Source organism: Lolium perenne, chromosome 7 (assembly GCF_019359855.2).
Source record: "Lolium perenne isolate Kyuss_39 chromosome 7, Kyuss_2.0, whole genome shotgun sequence".
Taxonomy (NCBI): Eukaryota; Viridiplantae; Streptophyta; class Magnoliopsida; order Poales; family Poaceae; genus Lolium; species Lolium perenne.
In genome coordinates this window covers 305,823,145-305,847,409 of record NC_067250.2, presented here as the reverse complement: position 1 = coordinate 305,847,409, position 24,265 = coordinate 305,823,145, and the positions used below count along the sequence as shown (strand labels likewise).

At 47.8% G+C, this 24,265-nt stretch overlaps 1 protein-coding gene and 1 long non-coding RNA gene across 2 annotated transcripts; both read left to right on the top strand.

Annotated features, from left to right (window-relative positions):
• Positions 1-11,692: 11,692 nt before the first annotated feature.
• Positions 11,693-12,205, top strand: LOC139833722 (uncharacterized). The gene is made up of 3 exons (XR_011749349.1): positions 11,693-11,865; positions 11,955-12,065; positions 12,149-12,205. It is a non-coding gene; the product is annotated as an uncharacterized lncRNA (long non-coding RNA).
• Positions 12,206-15,523: 3,318 nt separating this feature from the next.
• LOC127311889 (myb family transcription factor IPN2) lies at positions 15,524-18,390 on the top strand. The gene is made up of 6 exons (XM_051342374.2): positions 15,524-15,987; positions 16,084-16,160; positions 16,264-16,321; positions 16,662-16,722; positions 16,824-16,896; positions 17,286-18,390. The coding sequence occupies exons 1-6, from the start codon at positions 15,792-15,794 to the stop codon at positions 17,859-17,861; spliced, it is 1,041 nt and encodes a 346-aa protein (XP_051198334.1). The 5' UTR covers positions 15,524-15,791; the 3' UTR covers positions 17,862-18,390.
• The last annotated feature ends 5,875 nt before the right edge of the window (positions 18,391-24,265 follow it).

The following is a 24,265-nucleotide window of genomic DNA, read 5'->3' as shown; positions in this document are numbered from 1 at the left end:
TATCAAGAGGGGCTTTCGGTTGGGTAACTTGATCACATCGTCTTAGGGAGCTCAATCCTTTGCATACTTTGCATATTCTTATTGCTTCTTGGTGTTTCTCTGTGTGAGGTTCTTGAGCTTGTTGCTAGCTTTACAACAAGCCCAAGTTCATCGAAAACGGAATCCGCATGCATCTTCTATTGCGTTTTCGAGTTTGGACGTCTTCACCGTTTCTTGACGGTGGGAGACTCCCTCTCTAAAATCATCTAAAAATGTTCTGTGAGGAGTCTCCATATTTCCAGTTTTTGTTGGGGTTCTATTCGTCGTTATCTTTCCAACAAAATTGGTTTCATGTCAATCGGAGTTCGGGAGCATTAGTTATCACAGTTTTTGTATAAACATGTTTTCCTGCTCACCCGGTCTGGGACCCGGTCGGACCGGCCTCTCAACCGGCCTGCCCGGCGTGCCGACCGGTCAACTGGGCGGCAACCGAGCTCCAAACGAAGAACCAGCAGTTCCGGTTGCCGACCGGTCAGCCGGCCTGCAGACCGGGGTGTCCGGCGCTCGGCCCGGTCAACCGGGCGGCAACCGGGCGCCAACCAGGTGTCCTCGAGGTCCGGCCTATCGACCGGTTTGGACCGGCTGGTCCGGTCTGTGGCCCGGTCTGACCGGGCCCTGGACCGGACGGCCCGGCCCCAGGCCCGGTTGACCGGCCTCCTCGATGGTTGACTCAGCCCAACTTTTTTCCCAACGGTTATATTTGCTCTTGGGCTATAAATAGCCCTTCTTCCACCTTGGGCTGAGCAGTTCTTCCTATTCTCTCTCCTCCATTGTTGCATTTGAAGAACTTGCTCTCCCCCTTGATTCCTCCAACCATTCTTGCTCATATTTGAGGATTTGAGAGAGGAGATCTAGATCTACACTTCCACCAATCCATTTCTCCTCTAAGTGAGGGGAACCATTTGGATCTAGATCTTGGAGTCTTTTGTTGACTTTCCCCATTGTTCTTCCTCTCCAATCTCATCTTAGCATTTGTTGCTTGGGTGGGATTTGAGGGTGAAGGACTTGAACACCTCTAGTGTTCTTACTTTGCATCATTGCATAGTGTTGAGCTCTCCACCACGATTAGTTCGAGTGAGAGACCGTGAGCTTGTTACTCTTGGAGGGAGACCTCCTAGTTGGCTTGGTGATTGGTGCTCCGGTGATCTCTTCAAGAAGATTGTGAAGAGGCCCGGGCTTCTCCTTCGTGGAGCTTGTGAAGTGGTTGTGGAGCTTGCCATCTCCGGAGCGGAGGAAAAGCTAACCATAAGGAAAGGGCCATTATCCTTCGTGGGTGTGGTTCGGAGAATAGGGTGAGCCTTCGTGGCGCGGGGAATCCTTCGTGGGACCTCCACTCCTCCAAACGTGACGTACCTTGTTGCAAAGCAAGGGAACACGGGAATACATCCTCGTCTCCGCGTGCCTCGGTTATCTCTATACCCGAGCTCTTTTTCCTTGTGATAGCCATCGTGCTTGAAGTATATATATATCTTGCTATCAGTTGTGCTACATATATCTTGTGCCTATCTTGCTTAGCTTTGTGCTACATATATCTTGTGCCTATCTTGCTTAGCCTTGTGCTACATATATCTTGTGCCTATCTTGCTTAGCCTTGTGCTACATATATCTTGTGCCTATCTTGCTTAGCTCTAGTTGCCATTGTTACACTTAGTTGAGCTTAGCATATTTAGGGTTTGTGCTTGTAAACTAAACGTTAGTTTAATTCCGCATTCTTACAAGACAAATCCGCAAGAGTTTGTAATCGCCTATTCACCCCCCCCCCCCCCTCTAGGCGACATCTCGATCTTTCAAGAAGAGACTGTGACACGGATAAGGAGAGGTTGCAGTTCGACAAGATGTTAGAGGACCACCACAAATTGTTGTACCCAGGTTGTGAAGATGGGCATAGAAAGCTGGGTAGCATATTGGAATTGCTGAAATGGAAGGCAGAGGTCGGTGTGACTGACTCGGGATTTGAGAAATTGATGATAATATTAAAGAAGCTGTTTCCAAGAAATATTGAATTGCCCGTCAGTACATATGAAGCAAAGAAGCTTGTCTGCCCTCTAGGATTAGATGTGCAGAAGATACATGCATGCATTAATGACTGTATCCTCTACCGCGGTGAGAAGTACGAGAATTTGAATAAATGCCCGATATGTGGTGCATTGCGGTATAAGATCAGAAAAGATGACCCTGGTGATGTTGAGGGCGAGCCACCCAGGAAGAGGGTTCCTGCGAAGGTGATGTGGTATGCTCCAATAATACCACGGTTGAAACGTTTGTTCAGAAACAAAGAGCATGCCAAGTTGTTGCGATGGCACATGGAAGAACGTAAGAAAGACGCGATGTTGAGGCACCCCGCTGATGGTCGGCAGTGGAGAAACATCGGGAGAGAGTTTCCGGATTTTGCAGGTGAGGCAAGGAACTTATACTTTGGTCTAAGTACAGATGGCATGAATCCTTTTGGGGAGCGAGCTGCGATCCACGGCACTGGCCCGTGACTCTATGTATCTACAACCTTCCTCCTTGGTTGTGCATGAAGCGGAAGTTCATTATGATGCCAGTGCTTATCCAAGGCCCAAAGCAACCGGGCAACGACATTGATGTGTACCTAAGGCCATTAGTCGATGAACTTTTGGAGTTGTGGGCCAAACCAGGTGTACGTGTGTGGGATGAGCACACGGAGCAAGAATTTGACCTACGAGCATTGCTATTCGTAACCATCAATGATTGGCCTGCTCTCAGTAACATTTCAGGACAGACGAACAAAGGATACAATGCATGCACACACGTACTGTTTAGATGAGACTGAAAGTAAATATTTGGGAAAAAGCAGAAAAGTTGTGTACCCGTTCAATCGTCGTTTCCTTCCGCGCAAGCATCCCTTAAGGAAAAAAGGCAAGCATTTCGATGGCGAGGCAGACCGCCGTCCGAAGCCTGTCCCCCGTAGTGGTGCTGATATATTTGACATGGTCAAGGATTTAAATGTTATCTTTGGAAAGGGTCCAGGCAGTCGACCTGTTCCGAAAGACGATGACGGACACTCGCCCATGTGGAAGAAGAAATCTATTTTCTGGGAGCTAGAATATTGGAAAGTCCTGGAAGTCCGCTCTGCAATCGACGTGATGCACCTGACCAAGAATCTTTGTGTGAATATTCTAGGTTTTCTGGGCGTGTATGGAAAGACAAAAGATACAACGAAGCACGGGAGGACCGGGAACTTCATAAAGGATGAAACGGCAATCATCCAGGGCAGTTTGTAGGGCCTGCCACCTATGCTCTTACCAAACAAGAGAAGGAGATCTTTTTGAAGCCCTATTCGGTATCAAGGTTCCGTCTGGTTTCTCGTCGAATATAAAGGGGATAGTAAATATGAAGGAGAAAAAATTCCAGAACACGAAGTCCCATGACTGTCACGTGCTTATGACACAATTGCTTCCGATTGCATTGAGGGGACTTCTACCCGAGAAAATGTTCGACTAGCCATTGTGAAGATATGTGCATTCTGAACGCAATTTCTCGTAAGGTAATGGATCCGAAACTTTGTCGGGATTACAGGAAGATGTGGTCCAATGTCTTGTCGGCTTCGAGTTGTTGTTCCCACCATCCTTCTTCAATATTATGACGCACCTCCTCGTTCACCTAGTTGAAGAGATTAGAATTCTCGGTGCTGTTTTTCGACACAAGATGTTCCCCTTCGAGAGGTTCATGGGAGTCTTAATGAAATCTGTTCATACCCGAGCTAGGCCGGAAGGAAGTATCTCAAAGGGCTACGGAACCGAGGAGGTCATTGAGTTTTGTGTTGACTTTCTTCCCGACCTTAAGCCGATTGGTGTTCCTGAATCTCGGTATGAGGGGAGGCTGACTGGAAAAGGCACACTAGGAAGGAAAGCAACGGTGTGGAGGGACAAGATTTCTTTCAATCAAGCACACTACACAGTTCTATACAATTCCAGCTTGGTGGCTCCGTACATCGAGAAACATAAGAATGTTTTACGAGAAATAAACCCGGGCCAGCCCGAGTCCTTGATTACACGTCAACACATGAATACCTTCGGCAGTTGGTTGCAAAGACATCTCATTAATGACCCATCTGCGGTGGAGCAGCTGTACTTGTTGGCCAGGTTACCATCTTCAAACATATGTACATTCCAAGGGTACGAGATAAATGGGAATACATTTTACACGATCGACCAAGATAAAAAGAGCACCAACCAAAACAGCGGTGTCCGCTTCGATGCAACAGACGAGAATGGGCAGACCACCACATATTATGGATACATAGAGGAGATATGGGAACTTGACTATGGTCCCACTTTTAAGGTCCCTTTGTTTCGGTGCAAATGGGTGAAGCTCAGCGCTATACATATTGACGATAAGTACGGTATGATAACAGTGGATCCCAACAATCTTGCGTACCTGGACGAGCCTTTTGTCCTAGCCAGCGAGGTGGCTCAAGTTTTCTACGTGAAGGACATGTCTAGCAAATCAAGAAAAAGAAATCAACAAAAGAATACATCAATCGAGGAGCCAAAGCGCCACATAGTTCTTTCGGGGAAAAGAAACATCGTGGGAGTGGATGACAAGACAGACATGTCAGAAGATTATAATAAGTTTAAAGAAATTCCGCCCTTCACGGTGAAAATTGACCCAAGCATCTTGCTAAATGATGAAGATTCTCCATGGCTACGGCGTAGAAGATCACAACACTAGATGGCGATGTAATAATGTATTCTTCATATATAGTTCCCAAGACAATCTCTACATTTATGTAATAATGAGAACCCTTTCCCCAACACTGTTAGAGGAGACGAAGTCTTTCACGGGCTTGCATGGAAATTTTTCCGAGGAGCAGCTTCCGAAGATACCGTAGGGCGTGTGCACCAACGACATCTTCGAGAAGCTGCGCCACGGGAGATTTCCCAACCCTTTCCTTCATCCATGGGAATGAAACTGTGCTTGGCTTGTTGATCTGCTTGGCAAGGCGTATCGATGCTCCTTTTATAGGCACGGCACCGCTTCTACTTTGTCTTATTCCTTCGACAGGCCGTCGTGCGCTACATGCTTTATCTCATCGAGCAGTGCGTCCACCCACGCGTCCTTATCCTGCCGACACCTTTAGTCGCGGTTGCAGCCACCAACCGTGACAAAAGGTTACCGACACATCCTTATCCTGCCGACAGCTTTAGTCGCGGTTGCAACCACCAACCGTGACAAAAGGTTACCGACACATCCTTATTATCCTGCCGACAGCTTTAGTCGCGGTTGCAGCCACCAACCGTGACAAAAGGCCCTCCTAGATAAGCCTCCCCCAGTCTTTTGTCGCGGTTTGAGCCTCCACCCGGGATGAAAGTTTCGCGCGCCACTTCGTTCCCGCCTATTTTCTTCCCGCATTCCCGCCATTTTTTTCCACTATATATATGTAGGCTTGGACTCATATCTGCAAACCTCATCACTCTCTCCCATGGCTTCCATCGTATGTCTAACACCCCGGGAGGCGGAGGCGCTTTGCGCCTCGAACTACCCCTGCCCGCCCGGCTACCGCGTCCCGACCGGCTGGTTGCTGAGCGTCGGAGGCGTACCGGTCCCTCCTATCCCTCTTGGTGTGCCACGCGAGATGGCCATCACGAACCACTACTATTTCGAGCTCACGCCTGAGCAGCGGAGGAATCCCCAGTGGCATCCCGACTACAGCCCGACTTGGGACAGCTTCTTCATCAATCGGCGTGAGAGGGCGGTTGCAGTACGAGGAGGACGGCCCGCCTCCTTCGAACTTCAACGAGGCCGGCCGTCGGATGTGGTGGCGCGGCCGGACTCTCCAGAGCGTCCTGGCCTATCGTGGCCCCCGCCTGCGCTACCCTCAATCCCAGCCCACGCGTGCTCACCCGCCGAGGTTGGAGAACCGCGACCCCGATGCTAGCGACGATGACGTCGGCGACTATGATGACTACAGTGGCGAGTATTATAGGGCTAGGCACGACTATGATTGAATGGCTCCAACATTCGAATCTGGCCATGTATCTTAATTTTCAGTTGAGCTCTGTACTTTAATTTCAGTTCAGTCGTAATAAATTTCGTGTCAACCACTTTATTGAACAAACAATCGTCAACGACTTTATAAACTAAATTTAAACTAATAGAACCGACAACGACTTTATTGAAATTACAATAAAATAGATAAATTACTAGTCTAGTCTCAGTCATCGTCGGAGGTTGTCTCCGTCCAAATGTCATCCCACCGAGGGTCGTCTTCGGTCCAAGTTGTATTCGGGTTCTCGAGCTCGAAGTTGGCGACGGCCCGACGGTGGCGCCTGTTGGACCTGCGTTGTGCCCTAAGGATAGCGAAGAACGCGTCGGTGTTCTCGACGTCGTTGGGGAACTGCGCCCTCCACTGGCGCATTAACTGCTCATCGTGCTCGGCGATGGCGATCCTGCGCTGCACCTGGCGGTGCCGTCGACGGTCCTCGTCGTCGACGAGGCACGGCGGTGGCGCGAGGAACTCTGCCTCCTCTAGCGATTCAACATCCGGGAAGTTCATGTCGCGCCGTGGCCGCCGAAAACGCCACGCCGCCGCGTCGTAAGCGCGCGCCGCCAGCTCCGGCGTGTTGTACTTGCCGAGGGTGAGGCGGAAGCCACCGGCGCGTATCTCGGCGTAGAACCTACCGCTTGGACGCACTCGAACGCCACGGAAACCGGACGCCCCTCGACGACGTGGAGGCATCCCGGAGATGAATGAGCGGAGGAGGCGGTGGCGACGTGTGGTTGCACCCGCACTCGTCGCTATATATAGCGCACGCGGGGCATGGCACGTGTAAGCCACGGCTACACACGTCGCACGCCGGCGTCGACGGGTGAGGCACGTGGAAGTGGTGGCCACACGTCGCACGACGGCGTCGGCGGGTGAGGCACGTGGAAACGGTGGCCACACGTCGCACGACGGCGTCGACGGGTGAGGCACGTGGAAGCGGTGGCCACACGTCGCACGACGGCGTCGACGGGTGAGGCACGTGGAAGCGGTGGCCACACGTCGCACGACGGCGTCGACGGGACGCGACACGTGTGGCACGGCGGCGGTGCACAGGGGTGAAACATACCCTACTATCAACGTTTCATATGACGCGAGATGCAAAAAGGTATATGGATGTCATATTCATGTTCATTACCTTTTTCTGATCAATATTCATATATAAAATATTTGTATTTGAGTTACCATTCAAAAGTTATTGAAATAATGGTTTTTTAATTTAAATTACAAAAAAGAAAGGGTGAAGAGGCTCTAGATGGGCTGATCCGTGGCACAGCCCATCCAACGGCTCTAGGCCGTTGGATTCAAACGGCCAGAGCCGTTGGATGGGCTGTGCCGCGGATCAGCCCAAAGCCTTTTGTCGCGGGTGGGGGCTTGACCCGCGACAAAAGACCCCTTTTGTCGCAGGTGGGGGCTTGACCCGCGCCCAAAGGGGGGTGTTTTATCGCGGGTCAAGCCCCCACCCCCGACAAAAGGGGGTGGGGTTTAAGACGCGGAGCCCCGGGCGGGGCCGCCACCCGCGACTCCAGGAGGCCCACACATAGCCGGTTTGCGCCGCCCGGCTGCCGAAGTGGCCGCGCCGCCGCCGTCTTCCTCGCCTCCGGCCGCCGCCCTCTGCGCCGCCCCGCCTCTTCCTCTCGGGCCGCCGCCGTTCCTCTGCCGCCTCTCGCGCCGCGCGCGCCTCTCGGCCGCCGCCTGCGCCCTCGCGCCGCGCCCGCGCCGCGCCGCGCCTCGGCCGCCGCTGCGTCCTCGGGCCGCCGCCGCCGGCCGCCACCTGCGCGTCGTCGTCCTCGGGCCGCCGCCGTCTTCCTCGCCCGAGGTAGCGCCGCCGCGCCTGCTCGCGGGCGCCCTGGTTTTCATTTTTTTTTTCATTTTTTTTACTTAATTGTGTTAATTAGTTATTAATTAGTTAGTATGTAATTAGTTAGTAATGTAATTAGTTAGTTTAGTTAGTATGTAATTAGTTAGTAATGTAATTAGTTAGTTTAGTTAGTATGTAATTAGTTAGTATATAATGTTTAGTTAGTATGTAATTAGTTCATATGTAATTAGTTTAGTTTAGTTAGTTTAGTTAGTATGTAATTAGTTAGTTTAGTTAGTATGTAATTAGTTAGTTTAGTTAGTTTAGTATGTAATGTAATTAGTTAGTTTAGTTAGTATGTAATTAGTTAGTATGTAATTGATTAGTTTTAGGTTGAAAAATGTTTAGTATATGTATTTACCGACACCGACACCCTCTCTCCACCGACACCCTCTCTCGCAAACCGACACCCTCTCTCCACCGACACCGACACCCTCTCTCGCAAACCGACACCCTCTCTCTCTCGCAAACTAGCGTCGCCGACACCCTCTCTCTCTCTCGCAAACACGCGTCGCCGACACCGACACCCTCTCTCCACCGACACCCTCTCTCGCAAACCGACACCCTCTCTCTCTCGCAAACTAGCGTCGCCGACACCCTCTCTCTCTCTCGCAAACACGCGTCGCCGACACACTCTCCCTCTCGCAAACACGCGTCGCCGACACCATCTCCCTCTCGCAAACACGCGTCGCCGACACCCTCTCCCTCTCTCTGGCAAACACGCGTCGCCGACACACTCTCCCTCTCGCAAACACGCGTCGTCGACACCATGGGGTTTGTGTTTGATTAGGGTTAGGGTTTGGTTTGTGTTTGATTAGGGTTAGGGTTAGAACATGTACTTATCGATTTAATTCTTTTGCAGAAACAATGGATCCATTCGAACGGGACTTGGAACAGGAAGACATGTTCGCGGACATAATCCGCGATGGTACAGAAGCCGACCGAGAAGACCGCGGCTCCGGTGATGGAGAAGCCCGCGGCTCCGGTCATGGGGAAGCCGACGGCTCCGGTCATGGAGAAGCCGACGGCTCCGGTGACGGAGAAGCCGACGACGGCTCCGGTGACGGAGAAGCCGACGGCTCCGATCATGACGAGGTATTAATGGAATTCTATATGTACATATGTATTGAGACATTAGTATAGAGGCATTAATGCAATTCTATATATATGTATTCTCTTAGGCCTCCGAAGATAAGATAGAGAAACGAGGCCCGGCAAAGAAGTTGACCAAAAAAGACCACTTCACAATTGAAGCTATATCACCGGAAGGCCAACCGGTGGTACCCGAGATTGTCGGAGTGAAGTTCAAAAATCAGTGCGGAGTTGTGGTTAGAGATCGTATCCCGATCACTGTCAGAGAATGGAACAAGACCAAGAATGTGTCCGAAAATCAGGTTGCCGATAGGTACAAAGACACACTTTTCAGAGACCTCATGGCACATTTCACTTTGCCAGATTTGGGATCGGAGTCTGAGAATGCTAAGCAGCGGGCGCTAGTGAAGAAATGGGCTCTTAAGAAGATGGGGGAACTTTTTCGGGCGTATAAGAACCGGTTATGGAAAAAATTATAAGAAAGACAAGAAGCCTCCATTATTCGAGAACTACCTAGCGAAGCAGGAGCATAACTGGGAAGAATTTGTGAGGTACAAAGAATCAGAGGAGGCTGTGAACCTGTCAACGAAAAACAAGAAGAATGCAAGCGAGAAGAAATATCACCATCATACGGGGCGAGGGGGCTACGGAAGAGCCATGCCTAAGTGGGATGCACAAGAGGCTGAGATGGAGCTGAACGGGATCACTCCAGAACCCACGCGAGAAGGATGGGACACTAGGGCTCGAAATTGGTTCCTCGCGCATGGCTGTGAGTATGACATGAAGACAGGGAACATTGTTGAAAGTGACACCAGGGTTAGGGTACCCAGGCAAAAATGGATTGAAGTGACGACAGATATAAAGGTGGGAAAACTAAAGTTTGCTCCCGATAGAGAGAAAGACTTGCTGACGCTTGTCCTCGGTAATCCTGAGAAGGGAGGACGAACAAGAGGCTTCGGCCCTAGTGTTCCGTGGTCGCTTGGGTTTCCGGCCGACGCGGAGACTTATAGAAGCCGAGCGAGAGCTAAACAACGCCAGCTGGAGGTGCAGAATGACCGGATGGCCGAGTTCCAACGCCGACTTGACCAGCAGCAGCGGGAGCTTCAGCAGCAGCAGCGGGAGATAAATGAACTAAAAGGACAGCGCCCGCCAGATAATACCGCTGACATATCTCAGCGACGAGACAGCAGCGTGGCCGACTCGGAGGCCCCTCCTACACGGATGATGATAGATGCCGGTCCTGGCGACCCCTTGGATGGAATCAAGGAGCAAACACCTTGTGATCTCCATGAGGTGTTCAGGAAGGTTTCTGTTAAGGTGGCGGTCGGCTATGTCTTACCGGCATTTGGACCTGAAGGTGAGCCGGCAACATGGCATGGCAATCCGATTCCAGCTGGCTATGCTCGTGTCGGGGTGGATTCAGTTGTCCCGTCGTGGGAGACATTGGAGCTCGATATCCCTGGAGGTGATGGGGGGCTTACACTCGAGAGGTCTTTGGGAGAAATCATTCTGCGGGAAAAGAAGAACATCAGGCTGCCAGGCTGGGTAGCACCTAGTACCAGTCGTCCCAGCAGGTCACCATCACCTCCTCCAGGTGATCGCAGGCCACCATCACCTCCTCCTACTGATCACATGTCGCCACCATCACCCCGTGGGTACGACGTCGACCACGACATCGGTAGTCCATCTCCATCTCCAGCGCCGCCGCCTCCGCCCACTAAGACTCGGAATGCACCCAGCCGGAAGCGTTTCAAGAGTCCTGTCCGCAAGAAGTCGCCCCTCCCAAAAGTACCAAAGGTTCCTCCCCCCCGTCCTTGGGATCTTACTGTCGAGGAAAATGCGGCCGCTGTTGCGAAACACAACTATGATCATTTCCATAAGCCAAAACCTCCAGCGCCAGAGCCATACACAGAGAAGCAAATAGAATATGCTACTAGTTTTCTGAACACACCATCGCAGTATGAGTTACATGAGAAGAAGGATGACTATACACGCACTCTTGCGAAGGTAATTGACCAAAAGAAGGATGAAAAGGCTAAGGAGAAGGACATTGCTGGCACGAGCAAATCATCAGCTAGAAGTGCAGATGAGAAAAGGTCAAGTTCAACAAGTGCACCCCTCAAGGCCAAGCAAACGACAAAAGGCAAAAAGAGAAAGGAAGTTCCCCTCCTCGGTGCTCAGCCCAAACAATCGATCCCAGCACTCAAAGTGCTTAATGTTCCCAAGCTGTACCAGGAACATCATGGTGGTATCGATATGGAAGAAGCTGCAAGGCTAGCGGCTGCTTGTTCAGTTACCGTGGAGGAATTGCTGTCTGCAGCAGATGCTGACATACCCACTGCTGATATAGCTCCTAAATTTGTCTACGGGGCCGACTTGGTCAGCAGAGAGCAGCTGCATAAACTGCCAACACATATGCGGAATTTGCATCAGTGGTACCTTGATGCATGCAAGGAGAACATAATGTACATCGTGGCGAGTATACCATGGGAATATTACTACCGAAAGGAGGAGATCCATATTGAGATGAATGAACTCTGGCAGTTATTCAATCTAGAAGCCCTCGACAAATCTCTCATGAGTTGCTATTGCTTGTAAGTTGTTAACTACATATAAGTTCATTTTCATTCAGTTCATGTTCGTTTTCATTGCATATATATACTCATTATATCTTATGGGTTCTCTTATGCAGACTGAAGATCAGTGAGTGCAAAAGTAATAATATTATCAATGTTGGGTTTGTTGACCCAGATAAAATACATGTTGAAACGGTGAAGCATAAACGCGAAGAAACGGGGGGAAACCTACTAAGGTTTTTGGGGCAGCAATATTTCTGTGATTCAATATTGTTTCCTTACAACTACGAGTGAGAGTCTTAATGATCTTTTATGCACATTCAATTTTTCTTACTCGATGTTAAGTGTAATTCCTGACGTATATGCATAACATGTGCAGCTTCCACTGGATTCTACTAGACATTCAACCTGATAAGGGAATAGTTGAAGTAAAAGACCCACTGAGTAGAGGCCTGGACGGGTTCCAGGACTTGCAGAAGTTGCTCCAAGTGTAATTTCCTTCATCGCCGCGCTTTATCTTTCGTGAGATATCAATTAATTATCCACTCATTCAATTATTCTTTTGCCTGGCAGGGCTTGGCAAGCTTTGAAGAATGTTCATAAGGAGATTACCTTTGCAAAGAAGCTAACATTTACTCTGTACCGTGCCCCAGCAGCCACAAGGGACGAATCTATGTGGATACTACGTTTGCGAGTCCATTCGCATGTTAACCACTGAGAAGCAGAACAAAAATAAATTCGACGTAAGCAATAACATTCACAACTTTATTTATTATCATCAATATTTCGTTATCAAGACTGATATAGTCATACTCATCTCATTTTCGTATATAGGTCGACTTCATGCGGGACAGACTCCAACCAAAGGAACACGCACTAGGAATCGCGGAGGAACTGGCGGGACTTTTGGTTAGAGAAGTAATAAACAACAAAGGCTTGTTTACTCCAAATAGTTGCTCTACCTCCAAATAGACGGTCGTTAGTACCGTTTGTCGATCGTGAGCTCCATGTATATATGTAGGGAACCTACGAATATGTGTAAGGGGAATCGACTTCTGCTTCCAATATTTGTTTGATCGATCTATATATATATATAATGAATGAACGTGTACAACTTCTAGTAGCGTACAAATATATGCAACTTTTATTTTCGAACGAAAAAAATGAAATAACAGGCGGTCGGTGGTGGGGGGGGGGGGGGGGGGTGGGGTGCTGCACCCCACAAACCCTAAAGCAGAAGCGTTGTGCGCGCGCCACGTAGAGGGCCTTTTGTCGCGGGTGGTAATACCGCCCGCGACAAAAGGGCCTGTGCCCTGCGCGCCCCGCGGCTGCCACGTGGTGGACCTTATGTCGCGGGTCGTAAGCGACCCGGGATAAAAGGCCTCCCTTTTATCGCGCCTTGCTTGTCGCGGCTGGCCGCCCGCGACAAAAGGCCCTAACCACCCGGATCAAAAGGCCTGTTTTCCACTAGTGTGATGTCTGTACTGTTTTGTCGGTTATAATTGCTGAATTTCGTTACTCACGCATGTCAAATGAATTTGATTTTGAGGATTTGTATGTTAATTTGTAGAAAATCACCTCCCAAAAGGTGATTTTTCAGGAGTTTCGGAAACTTTGAAATATATATTTCACCGTTTTACAGTGTAACTTGGTTTCGGTTAGATTTCCTTTTGAATTTCCATCATGGTAAAGGCAAATAGGAAGGTATTGTGCTAGTTAGCTTTACAAGGTTCTTCCTCATCCTCTTTGCTTTCCTCTCCTAATTAGATGGGGCCCTAAAACCCTTCATAATATTCTTTTTGTTTGGATTTGTGGGTTCCATATAGGGATTGTTTTAGTGACATCTGTATGCATGAAGGGAGTGGGACAATCTTCTATTCGGCTAAAGGGGGAGTGACACTATGAGCTGAGCTTTGTTCGGTTCTCATTCTTTGCAGCACCATTACATGTCTCCGTGTATGTACATGTCGCAATTGCTCTAAAAAAGGTTTCAAATTTGATTCTTCGCACCACCATTATATGTTTCCCGTGGACCCTGTTATTGGTCGAAAATAACACTTGTCAAAGTCCTAGGCCTCAAAACTTGATTTAGCATCCAAGTTTTTTTTTAGAAATGGGCCTTCCCGGCCTCTGCATCAATCAACGCACACATCCGTTTTATTAAAAATCCATCCACAAAGTATTTAAGTACGTATTGCAGACTCATGGGTCGTAAAGCATCTCCACATGAACAAGCCATCGAAAAAGAGAATACAGAAACACACGTTGCTAGTACACCTTGTGAGTGTAGTTTAAGTTCATGTATCTATTTAAACAGGAAATCAAGAATTAAGATTGTAGTGTATTTACTCTGTTATTGTAATACTGAAGGACTCTCTTGCTAGAAAAAAGTTCCAGAAGTAAACATTGGAATATATTTGACTTGGCAATCAACACTACGACAAAAAGGCATTGCATGTAGCAGATAAATGTAATTGATATATGTGGTTTCAAGACAAAAAATGTGAAAATGGAGCATTGGGCTCAGAGTATGGGAATTATGGTTGCTCTGGTCGGAGGCAATGTTACCTTTAGCTAGGTTCCTTTTTATTGGGCGTGCTGTGATGTCTAGTTCCCAACTAACAAGTTCCGGGGCTCAATGCAACTACATGCCTTTTAATCTCCCACACAATCTGCAGGTCATCATTTAGAAATGATATTGATTGATGGTGTTTGGGGTATACTCCTTTCTCGTGCATCATTGCCTATGTATGCATAGCTTAATGTATTTGATGATTTGATGCACCGATCGATTATAAAGTATAAAGTATAACTCCTTCCGCTAATGATTAAAGCTTCTTAATTTGATACACCAGACTATAGTTATGCATGATAATTACGTACGGCATGCACAATAGTATGATTTATGCAGCATGGATATATAATTGAGTCATTTGTCGAGCAAGAGATGGCTTGAACGCATGAATATAGGTGAACGAGGGAACTAAAAAGAGTACACTTGTGGAGATTGTCTCCAACTCACACCACTAGGATTCGGCGACTTCGATCTAAAAATGACTCAGAGACTTTAACCGGCTGCGGATTACCGATTAACCACATAAATAAGATCAAAACATCCCCGATGGTACCTCATCAAGCATTAGCCACTCTAAGTAGAGCCACATGTACAATTGAATATTAGGTAATTTTTCTTTAGCTTTAGTGTTTTCTGGGAAATCTATAAACTGTAATCGCACCGTTTGGGAAGTCTTGTCTATCCAATGCGTATGTGCTAGCTGCACAGTTACACCGTCAGGAACACATACAAAATTGTCAACTGGAAGAGATTATACAACTAGGTGTTTTAAGATTAGTATACTGTGTGAACTGCGTGCTGGTCGTGCTAAAACAAAAGCTAATTAGATGCAATGAGTTCCAAAGCTTGTCTCTAGATGATATGTGGGAGCCATGCATTTGGATTTTGAAAATGCAATCATAATCTTACAGCTACCCAATGAATCATTTATACATAAATCAACCATGTGAAGTACAAAAGAAAAGGGAGATATAACAAACTGTTGCACTAAAATAGCACCTCACTTAACCCTAATGCTTTTTGGAACACGTACTCCTTCATAAGCTGCACCCACAAGCAAGCAGATGATACTCATTTAATTTAGTGCTGGGTTTAGTAGTCAACAGTCCATTGCATGCATAAGAAAACTAGGGCATATTAAACTATTTGTTTCGGTCTTTGAAAGAAGCTTAGGGATGACAAAATTCGAGGGTTTCTCTTTACTGAATGGATGGGTCTCTCTCTCATCTTTTGCAAAGGCGTCCCCGCGTCAGGACAGCAGCGAGGCTTCCAGTAGTTGGCGGTGGCTTTTCTCTCCCCGGGAGAATATCATCACCCCATGCGCTTTCTAGCAAGGAGGCGAGAGAGAGGCGCGTAGAGAGATAAAGAATTAAAGCAACTAAAGTAGAGAGAGAGCATATCAAGAAAGAGGACACCCGAGGAGAGTACCACCACCACTACTATCTCTACTACTAGGACGACTACACCGTCCGGTGCCTCGTTCTGCGTGCTGGAGCGAACCCTATTCCTTGTTCTTGAATCTCTTCCAATTCTGTAGCAGAGATCGATCAGATCGAGGAGAGGGAAAAAGCAGTGGGAATTACCCTCCCAGGAGATCTCTAGAGAGAGAAAGATTTAAGAGGGGGAGAGAGGGAGAATAGAATGTTCCCTTCCTCCAAGAAGCCCAGCAGCACCACGGTGAGCTCGTCACTTAATGATCGGGCTGCCGCCGCAGCGTGCGTGCAAGCCGGCGACTCCGGGCTCGTCCTCACCACAGACCCCAAGCCCCGCCTCCGGTGGACCGTCGAGCTCCATGACCGTTTTGTCGACGCCGTCGCGCAGCTCGGAGGCCCAGACAGTTAGTCTTGATTAGATGCCTGATTGAGTTTAATCATATCTTGTTGAATAATTTCGTGGAGTTTTAATTAATGGTTAATTTGTTTCATGATGGCAGAGGCTACTCCGAAGACTATCATGAGGGTTATGGGAGTCAAGGGTCTCACGCTCTACCATCTCAAGAGCCATCTTCAGGTGTGCATGCATGCATGGGCATAGTTAGGTTTTTGTTTCAGTGCCCTCTCTCCCTGTCCCTAGATCTCATATGTGGTCTGAGCTCTGATTTTATTGCACTCAGAAATTCAGGCTAGGGAAGCAGCACAAAGAATTTGGCGATCATCACTCCGTCAAGGAAGGTAAATATATTATCAAGATCTACCTACTAAATTGATGTACATATTCATGCTTAATGCTTCTATTCTATATCATCATCTCGGTTTAATTACCTAGCTAGCATGCGATGCACTTGCTCACTTCAGTTGTTGCTGAAACCCTAGCTTACTGCTGATCTCGAACATGTTACTTGTTAGTGTTTTCTTCTGAAGCAACCTTTTAGTGCTAGGTTGGTGCTTAACCTAGCCATGAAGTTTACTCTCTCTTTTGGCAATCTCTCTCTTTTGGTCAAAAAGAAAAGTACGATCTCTCTTACTCATAGCATTGCCCGATTAATAAATCTCATCTTAAAATTACCTGCAGCCATGGAGATGCAACGAAATGCAGCGTCCTCTTCGGGTATGATGGGAAGAAACATGAACGAGTAAGCTCCAAAAAATCATACCCTATTCAACGAATTATTCCGATACATTTCTAAAACACTATGCTCACATTTTGTGTTCGAATTTAACCACCCGACCCCAGTCGCAGCACGCACATGAACGAGGCACTAAGGATGCAGATGGAGGTCCAACGAAGGCTCCACGAGCAGCTAGAGGTAAATTACATGTTATTAGCATCTACTAACATTCTTGGGAAGTTTACACATTCGGCACAACTATGATGCATGTGTTCATATCCCTACACCAACACACACGCACATGTACGTCTCTTCTGTACTTTGCATGCATGCATGAACGTTCTCAGGAAACTTACATTCTTTGCTGGCAGCTGATATGGCAATCCTATCTGCCCCCCACCGCATGCATGTCATAGACCTTCATGCTTGCTTTGCAAGAACCATATTCTTGCAGAGTTTACTACTTTACTTAGCACATATCTTTTTGGTGCACTCATGAGTTTGTCATATAAGCACGCATTCTAAATACTTTTTCAAGGCAGAACAAATCGATCACTTTGCATTGCAATGACGCCAATCTCATGCAGGTGCAGAAGCACCTCCAGATGAGGGTGGAGGCCCAGGGGAAGTACATGCAGTCCATCCTAGAGAAAGCCTACCAAACTCTGGCGTCTAGCGACTGCGCCACCTGGCCTGCAGCTGCCGGGTACCGATCTCTGGGCGGCACCCAGGCGTCAGCGGTGCTCGACGTCGGCGGCTCCATGAGCTTCCAGGATCTGACCCTGTACGGTGGGACCTCGAGCCATCTGGACCTGCAGCATCACATGGAGATAAGGCCAACAATGGCCATGGATAGCTTCTTGGCGTTCAATGAGAGCTGCATTGGGGCAGCAGACAGGAGCTGCTCCACTGGGAAGACCCCGATGATGTGGGGCGACGGCGATGAGCAGGCGAAGAGTGGTGATGACCTCCTTCAGATGGCACCATCCTCGTCGATGATGATGGATGCTGCCGGTGGCAGTGATGGCGGAATGGATCCGATCATGTCATTGTCTGGCGACTCCCTGGGTAGTAAGGGCTTTGATGGCCCGATCAGCTCCAAGCTTGAGATGAGGGCGTCTCCACAACAAGTAGGAAGTGAGAGGAACTTGTCCTACGGGTAAACGGTAATAAATATCTGAAATATATTATTGTGTTTTATTCTTCATTGAAAATATCATTACGACGTACTAGGTCTGTTATAAAATATAAGATGCTTTGATAGACTATTTAGCCTACCAAAACGTCTTACATTTTGGTACAGAGGTAATTAGTTAAGTTAATGCCCTGTTGTCATGGCCCAAGCTTGACTGGCTCTTTTGCTAAGATCATAAAATAAGCATGGTATGAGTTGGGTGTTGTAGTGGTATATGGTTAATTGGTTATGTTATATATTGATCAGACCTATAAGTAGTTGAGAGAGGGGGGTCTGGGACATGATAAGCTTGGTGATGCCGTATTTCTCTTTTAGAGTATGTAATTGTGTGTTTTGAGATGACAATGGTTGAAGTTTTGTAAATTTTATTTTCGATGTAAGAGCATGCCTCGGATGCGAAACATGCTTCTATTCTAATTCTTTTTCAGTGTACGTATTAACAATAATAGAGAAAATAAATTCTCTGATATTTATTGGAGTCACAATGTTTTGTTACATGTGATGATGTGGGTTCCTTGTTTTACCCCAAGTGATTTTAGACATGGTGCATGTCTATTTTTCGTATATCTTTCTTTTTCTTTTCAAATGGATTCGCTCTTCTAGATAGTACGGAACAACCATCAGCAGGCTAGAGTTATTGTCATACAAACGACCATACACAGTATCCATCCCGCAGGGAGTACGTGGGTAGGGTCAAGAAAAGGAGTACGGCGTTTTGGATCCCGCACACCAAGGAACCTTTTTTATTGGCATTTCAAGGTAACAAAAAATTGTAAAAAGATCCTAGATATAGTCAATATGATTTATTCTACCAACTAGCAAAGTCTCAACGTGAAATACCTATATTTTGAACTCTGCAAAAATGACAAGCGTGTGGATCCAAATTAATAACCTGCAAAGTAGTCATTCTTTTGTAGCCTAGAATACAAGTATGTCTCATTGAGATTTTAAAAGTTAGTATAATACGCCATTGGCAACGTCTTGAATTCCTTAAAGATTTGTTTTGAAACCTTAAATGTTGTTGATTTTTTTTTGAAATTGAGCTATATGTAGCCCGGACTCTAAAACGATTTTATGCAAGAAAAGACACCAACCAACATCGCAGAAATACAACTACATACCACATAAAACAAGCAAAACAACAAGATCTCGCACTACCAATATCCATTACGTACATCCACATGGCTAGGATGCTCACCTTTCAACCGAACCCCTCCAGCGTAAGCAAAAGAGTTAGTCCATAAAAAGGGGAAAAACTGAGCCGTGCCTGCTTTTAAGAAGAAGATCGTACAACAACGATAATAGGCTTGCACCACCGCCAGGGATACTCGTCATATGCCATGTTGGGTCAAAACCCCACTAACCAGTCCAGACCCACTGCGACCTGACAAGAGGGAAGGCAACCCCAATAGTGTGCCAGTGGAAAGATGTCATCGAACAACCGGACTAGTGGACTACACAACTTGTATTTACATATGTAAACAAGGAGAAGGGTATACCAAGCAAGCAAAGTCAAGCAACACATTAGAGGAGAAGAAAATTTACACGAGACCACATGGAAGATGATATGAGACACCGTCGCTTTAGGCCGACACTATAGACCAGCTGGCAGTGCACCATCTAGAAAACAGTGGCCACACCTATGTTGGTAAAACCGCGGACATCGCCAGCGTTGTTACTCTAACAAACCTAAATGATAAAAAAGTTTACGACGCTGGCTATGCCGGACACCGCATTGCAAATCTATACTAAGCAGGCTAGATCCAGAGCTGAACAACTGGTGCGCCCCACTGCCTAGACAGCGAGTACTTTGCCGTCTAGGGAATTTTTCTCCATCCACCGCAAACAACCCCATGATGCAACTCCACCATGTCACCTTGCTGCTACGCCGCCAGTTCCTGGACTAGCCACCAACTTCTTCCGAAGAGTAAACAACCCACCATTGCTCGGCGGTGCGGGGAGGAGGGTAACAAAGTGGGCCTAAAATTTGATTTGGTAGCCACATGTGTCGTACCTAGGGCCGAAGCGAAAGTTAATTTTCCCTTTTGGTGGTTTTTATTGTTATCCTTATTTCTAATAGCTAGTGTGCAAATATTAATGATACTCGTTTGCAATCTTAATTAGTACTCCCTCCGTATCTTTGTAAGGCCTTCTCGAGGCTTAAGTCTAACTTTGACCATAAAATTAACTAAAAAATATATAATTACTTTGTCACAAAATTATACAGTTGGAATCTTCTTTCAAATATTAGTCGGATGACATAATTTACGCAACATATATTTTATATTTTAGATGTTAAATTCATGGTTAAAGTTGGCTGAAATTTTGTTCCCATATAACTAGGTCCCCTCAGTCCTTGACGGCTTGACCCAACAAAGAGATGAAGCACGAAGGAAAGGTGGACGCGCAGATTCCGAGGAAGCTTCTTCTTCTTCTACGATCTTTTCTTTTGCCTTGTTTTGTGAGGCCGGCACAACTCACGATGCAGATCATCTGCAGGGTTACCTGGATTTCGCCCCGTCCGACGTCTGAACTGTGAAGAAAACTGGTATAGGTACGGGGCGTCCCTAGCTGCATGGGTGCGTGCAAAAGAGAGATACGAACACGCTGCAGGCTGCAGCTGGAAGCTTCCCCCGAGATTGCCTTGCGCGTGCCGTGCAGTACAGCTTTGCCCGATCATGCGGCACGGCGGCAGCGAGCACTTGCATTGGCACTCTGCATGCTATTGCTCTTTTCGCCCGGTCCAACCGAATCTATGCTTCTCGGTGAAAAAGCAAAAGCAGGTCGAGAAAGCAGCTACCAGCGGTATTCGTTTCCAGCTCCGGTGCATATATACGACTTGTTTTGGGCTTCTAGGTCAGCTTCGAGGTGGAGCACCATTGAAGCCCAGTCCTATACATGATAGGGACGTAAACAGATCGGACGGGATCGGATATTGCTATTACTGTTCCCCTTGTGTTTGCTTCCATTATAGGGTCGAACCATTCCCCTCTCGTCCTTAGCTCCGGGGAGGAGCTGGGCATAAGGAGCTCCCGTTTCTTCTTCCAGAAGGGCTGGTTGGAGAGACCGGACTTCCATGACTTGGTGACGCACAAATGGTGGCTTTTGTTAGGCGAAGTGTCTCCGGCCAGGACCCGATTGAGGTGTGGCACCGGGTCGTGGCGGGCCTTAGACATTTCCTGAGAGGCTGAGGAGCCAACCTTGGGAAGGAGGAACGGGGCCTCAAGGATGACATCTTAGCTCAGATCCGGAGTCTCGACGGTATGGCGGACCTGTCGGGTCTAGACGATGAGGGTTGGGCTCTGCGCTACCACCTTGAGGGACAACTCCTACACCTCTCCAAGGCGGAGGAAGAATGCTGGCGACAACGTAGCAGGGCTAATTGGCTCACCCAGGGTGACTCAAACACAGCCTTTTTCCACGCGTTTGCTAATGGCCGACGCGGATTCGGGGATCATTGTAGGTGAACGGGACTTGCAGGCACATATCTATGACTTCTATCGAGGTTTGATGGGTGCTCAAGGGGATCTGAGTCTCCTCTCGCTCTCTTCCTCGATTTGGCACACGATTCGACGGATGTCGGAGGAAGAGAATGACAGCCTTATACCTTCTCCGGGGAGGTGATGGACAAGGTGTTGGGTAGTATGAAGACAGATACAACCCTGGGCGCGGATGGGTTCCCAGTGTTCTTCTTCAAAGCCTTCTGGCAACTGGCCAAGCCCCTCATTCTGGCTATCGCCAATGGTTTTGCTCTGGGAGAGTAGACATTGACGGGCTCAATCTGGGTGTGCTTTCGCTCATTCCCAAGGTTCCTGGGGCGGATGATATTAGACAGTTTAGGCCTATCGCGCTTATAAATGTTATCTTCAAGTTTGTGGCTAAAACTTATGCAATTAGGTTGTCTCCGGTTGCTCATAGGATGATTAGCTCGACCCAATCGGTGTTTATTAGGGGCCGACATATCCATGAAGGGGTCCTGGCTCTGCAGGAGATCATTCATGAGACCAAGTATAAGAAACTTAGGGGAGTTTTCTTGAAACTGGACTTTGAGAAGGCGTATGACCGTGTGAACTAGGCTTTCCTTCGGGAAGTCTTGCTTCGCAAAGGCTTTGAACCAGGTTGGGTTCACAGAGCTTTGAGTCTGGTCTCGGGGCCAGACTGCTATTACGATCAACGGGGAAGTCGGGAACTTCGTTTGTAACGGACGTGGGGTGCATCAGGGTGACCCTCTGTCCCCGCTTCTCTTTGAGTTTGTGGTGGAAGCCCTTGCTTCTATCCTTGACAAGCCCTTGCTTCGTGGGGTGCGTCACATCGCCGGGTTGATCCCACACTTGATACCTAGGGGGTATCTCACCTACAATATGCGGATGATACCATCATCATGTTCCAGCCAAATGACCTAGCTATCGCCAACCTCAAATACATACTTCTCTGCTTTGAGAATATGTCGGGCATCGGGATTAACTTCCATAAGAGTGAGGTTATGTTGGTTGGAGGTGACGTATCTGAGGGGACTAGGATTGCCAATATGCTAAATTACAAACGAGGCACCTTCCCTTTCACTAATGTGGGTCTGCCGGTAAGTGATTGCGCTTTGCTAGCCTCGGATGGTGGTCCGTTGACTAACAAGTTCGCCAAGCGTGCGGATCCCTGGATGGGAAAACTTATGTCTTCCGCTGCTAGGCTGACGCTCATAAACGCATGCCTATCAAGCCTGCCGCTGCATGCGATGGTTGTTTGCCTCTTGGGGGAGGGCACTCATGGCCTGATGGATAAGGCTAAGTCTCGTTTCTATTGGGAAGCTAACGAGACAAAGCGCAGATATCATTGGGTTCGATGGTCTGCGATGTGCAAGCCAAAATGTATGGGGGGGGACTAGGTATTGTAGACACTAGAATCATGAATGTTTGCATTTTGGCCAAATGGATCTGGAGACTTTATGCTGTGGAGCAAGGTCTCTGGACGGATATTCTCCGGGCCAAGTATCTGATGGAAAAAGACCTTCTCTCAGATAGGCACTGGTCGGGATCTCAATTCCGGAACGCAATCCAGAAAATCAAGCATGTCTTTAGCTTGGGGGCCACACTCTGTCCACAATCGTCGTGCCACCAGATTCTGGTTGGATTGGTAGCATGCGAGGGGTCCCCTCAAGGACAGATTCCCGGGGCTTTTTTCCATTGCGACGGAGCCCTTGGTTACCGTCGTGCTTGTAGAGTCACCTTCCGACGAAAACTCATCTTTGGGGAGCTGATACGTCTCAAACGTATCTATAATTTCTTATGTTCCATGCTACTTTTATGATGGTACTCACATGTTTTATACATACTTTATGTCATATTTATGCATTTTCCGGCACTAACCTATTGACGAGATGCCGAAGAGCCAGTTGTTGTTTTCTGCTGTTTTTGGTTTCAGAAATCCTAGTAAGGAAGTATTCTCGGAATTGGACGAAATCAACGCCCAGGGTCTTATTTTTCCACGAAGCTTCCAGAAGACCGAAAGGATTACGAAGTGGGGCGACGAGGCGACACCACAGCAGGGCCGCGCGGCCAGGGCTGGGGCCGCGCCGCCCTGGCGTGTGGGCCCCTCGTCAGCCCTCCTGACCTACCCTTCTGCCTACTTAAAGCCTTCGTCGAGAATACCCCAGTACCGAGAGCCACGATACGGAAAACCTTCCAGAGATGCCGCCGCCGCCAATCCCATCTCGGGGGATTCAGGAGATCGCCTCCGGCACCCTGCCGGAGAGAGGAATCATCTCCCGGAGGACTCTTCATCGCCATGATCGCCTCCGGAGTGATGTGTGAGTAGTTCACCCCTGGACTATGGGTCCATAGCAGTAGCTAGATGGTTGTCTTCTCCTCATTGTGCTATCATTGTTCGATCTTGTGAGCTGCCTAACATGATCAAGATCATCTATTTGTAATGCTACATGTTGCGTTTGTTGGGATCCGATGAATATGGAATACTATGTTATGTTGATTATCAATCTATCTATGTGTTGTTTATGATCTTGCATGCTCTCCGTTGCTAGTAGAGGCTCTGGCCAAGTTGATACTTGTGACTCCAAGAGGGAGTATTTATGCTCGATAGTGGGTTCATGTCTCCATTAAATCTGGGGGAGTGACAGCAACCCCTAAGGTTGTGGATGTGCTGTTGCCACTAGGGATAAAACATCAATGCTTTGTCTAAGGATATTTGTGTTGATTACATTACGCACCATACTTAATGCAATTGTCGGTTGTTTGCAACTTAATACTGGAAGGGGTGCGGATGCTAACCTGAAGGTGGACTTTTTAGGCATAGATGCATACTGGATAGCAGTCTATGTACTTTGTCGTAATGCCCAATTGAATTTCACACTACTCATCATGT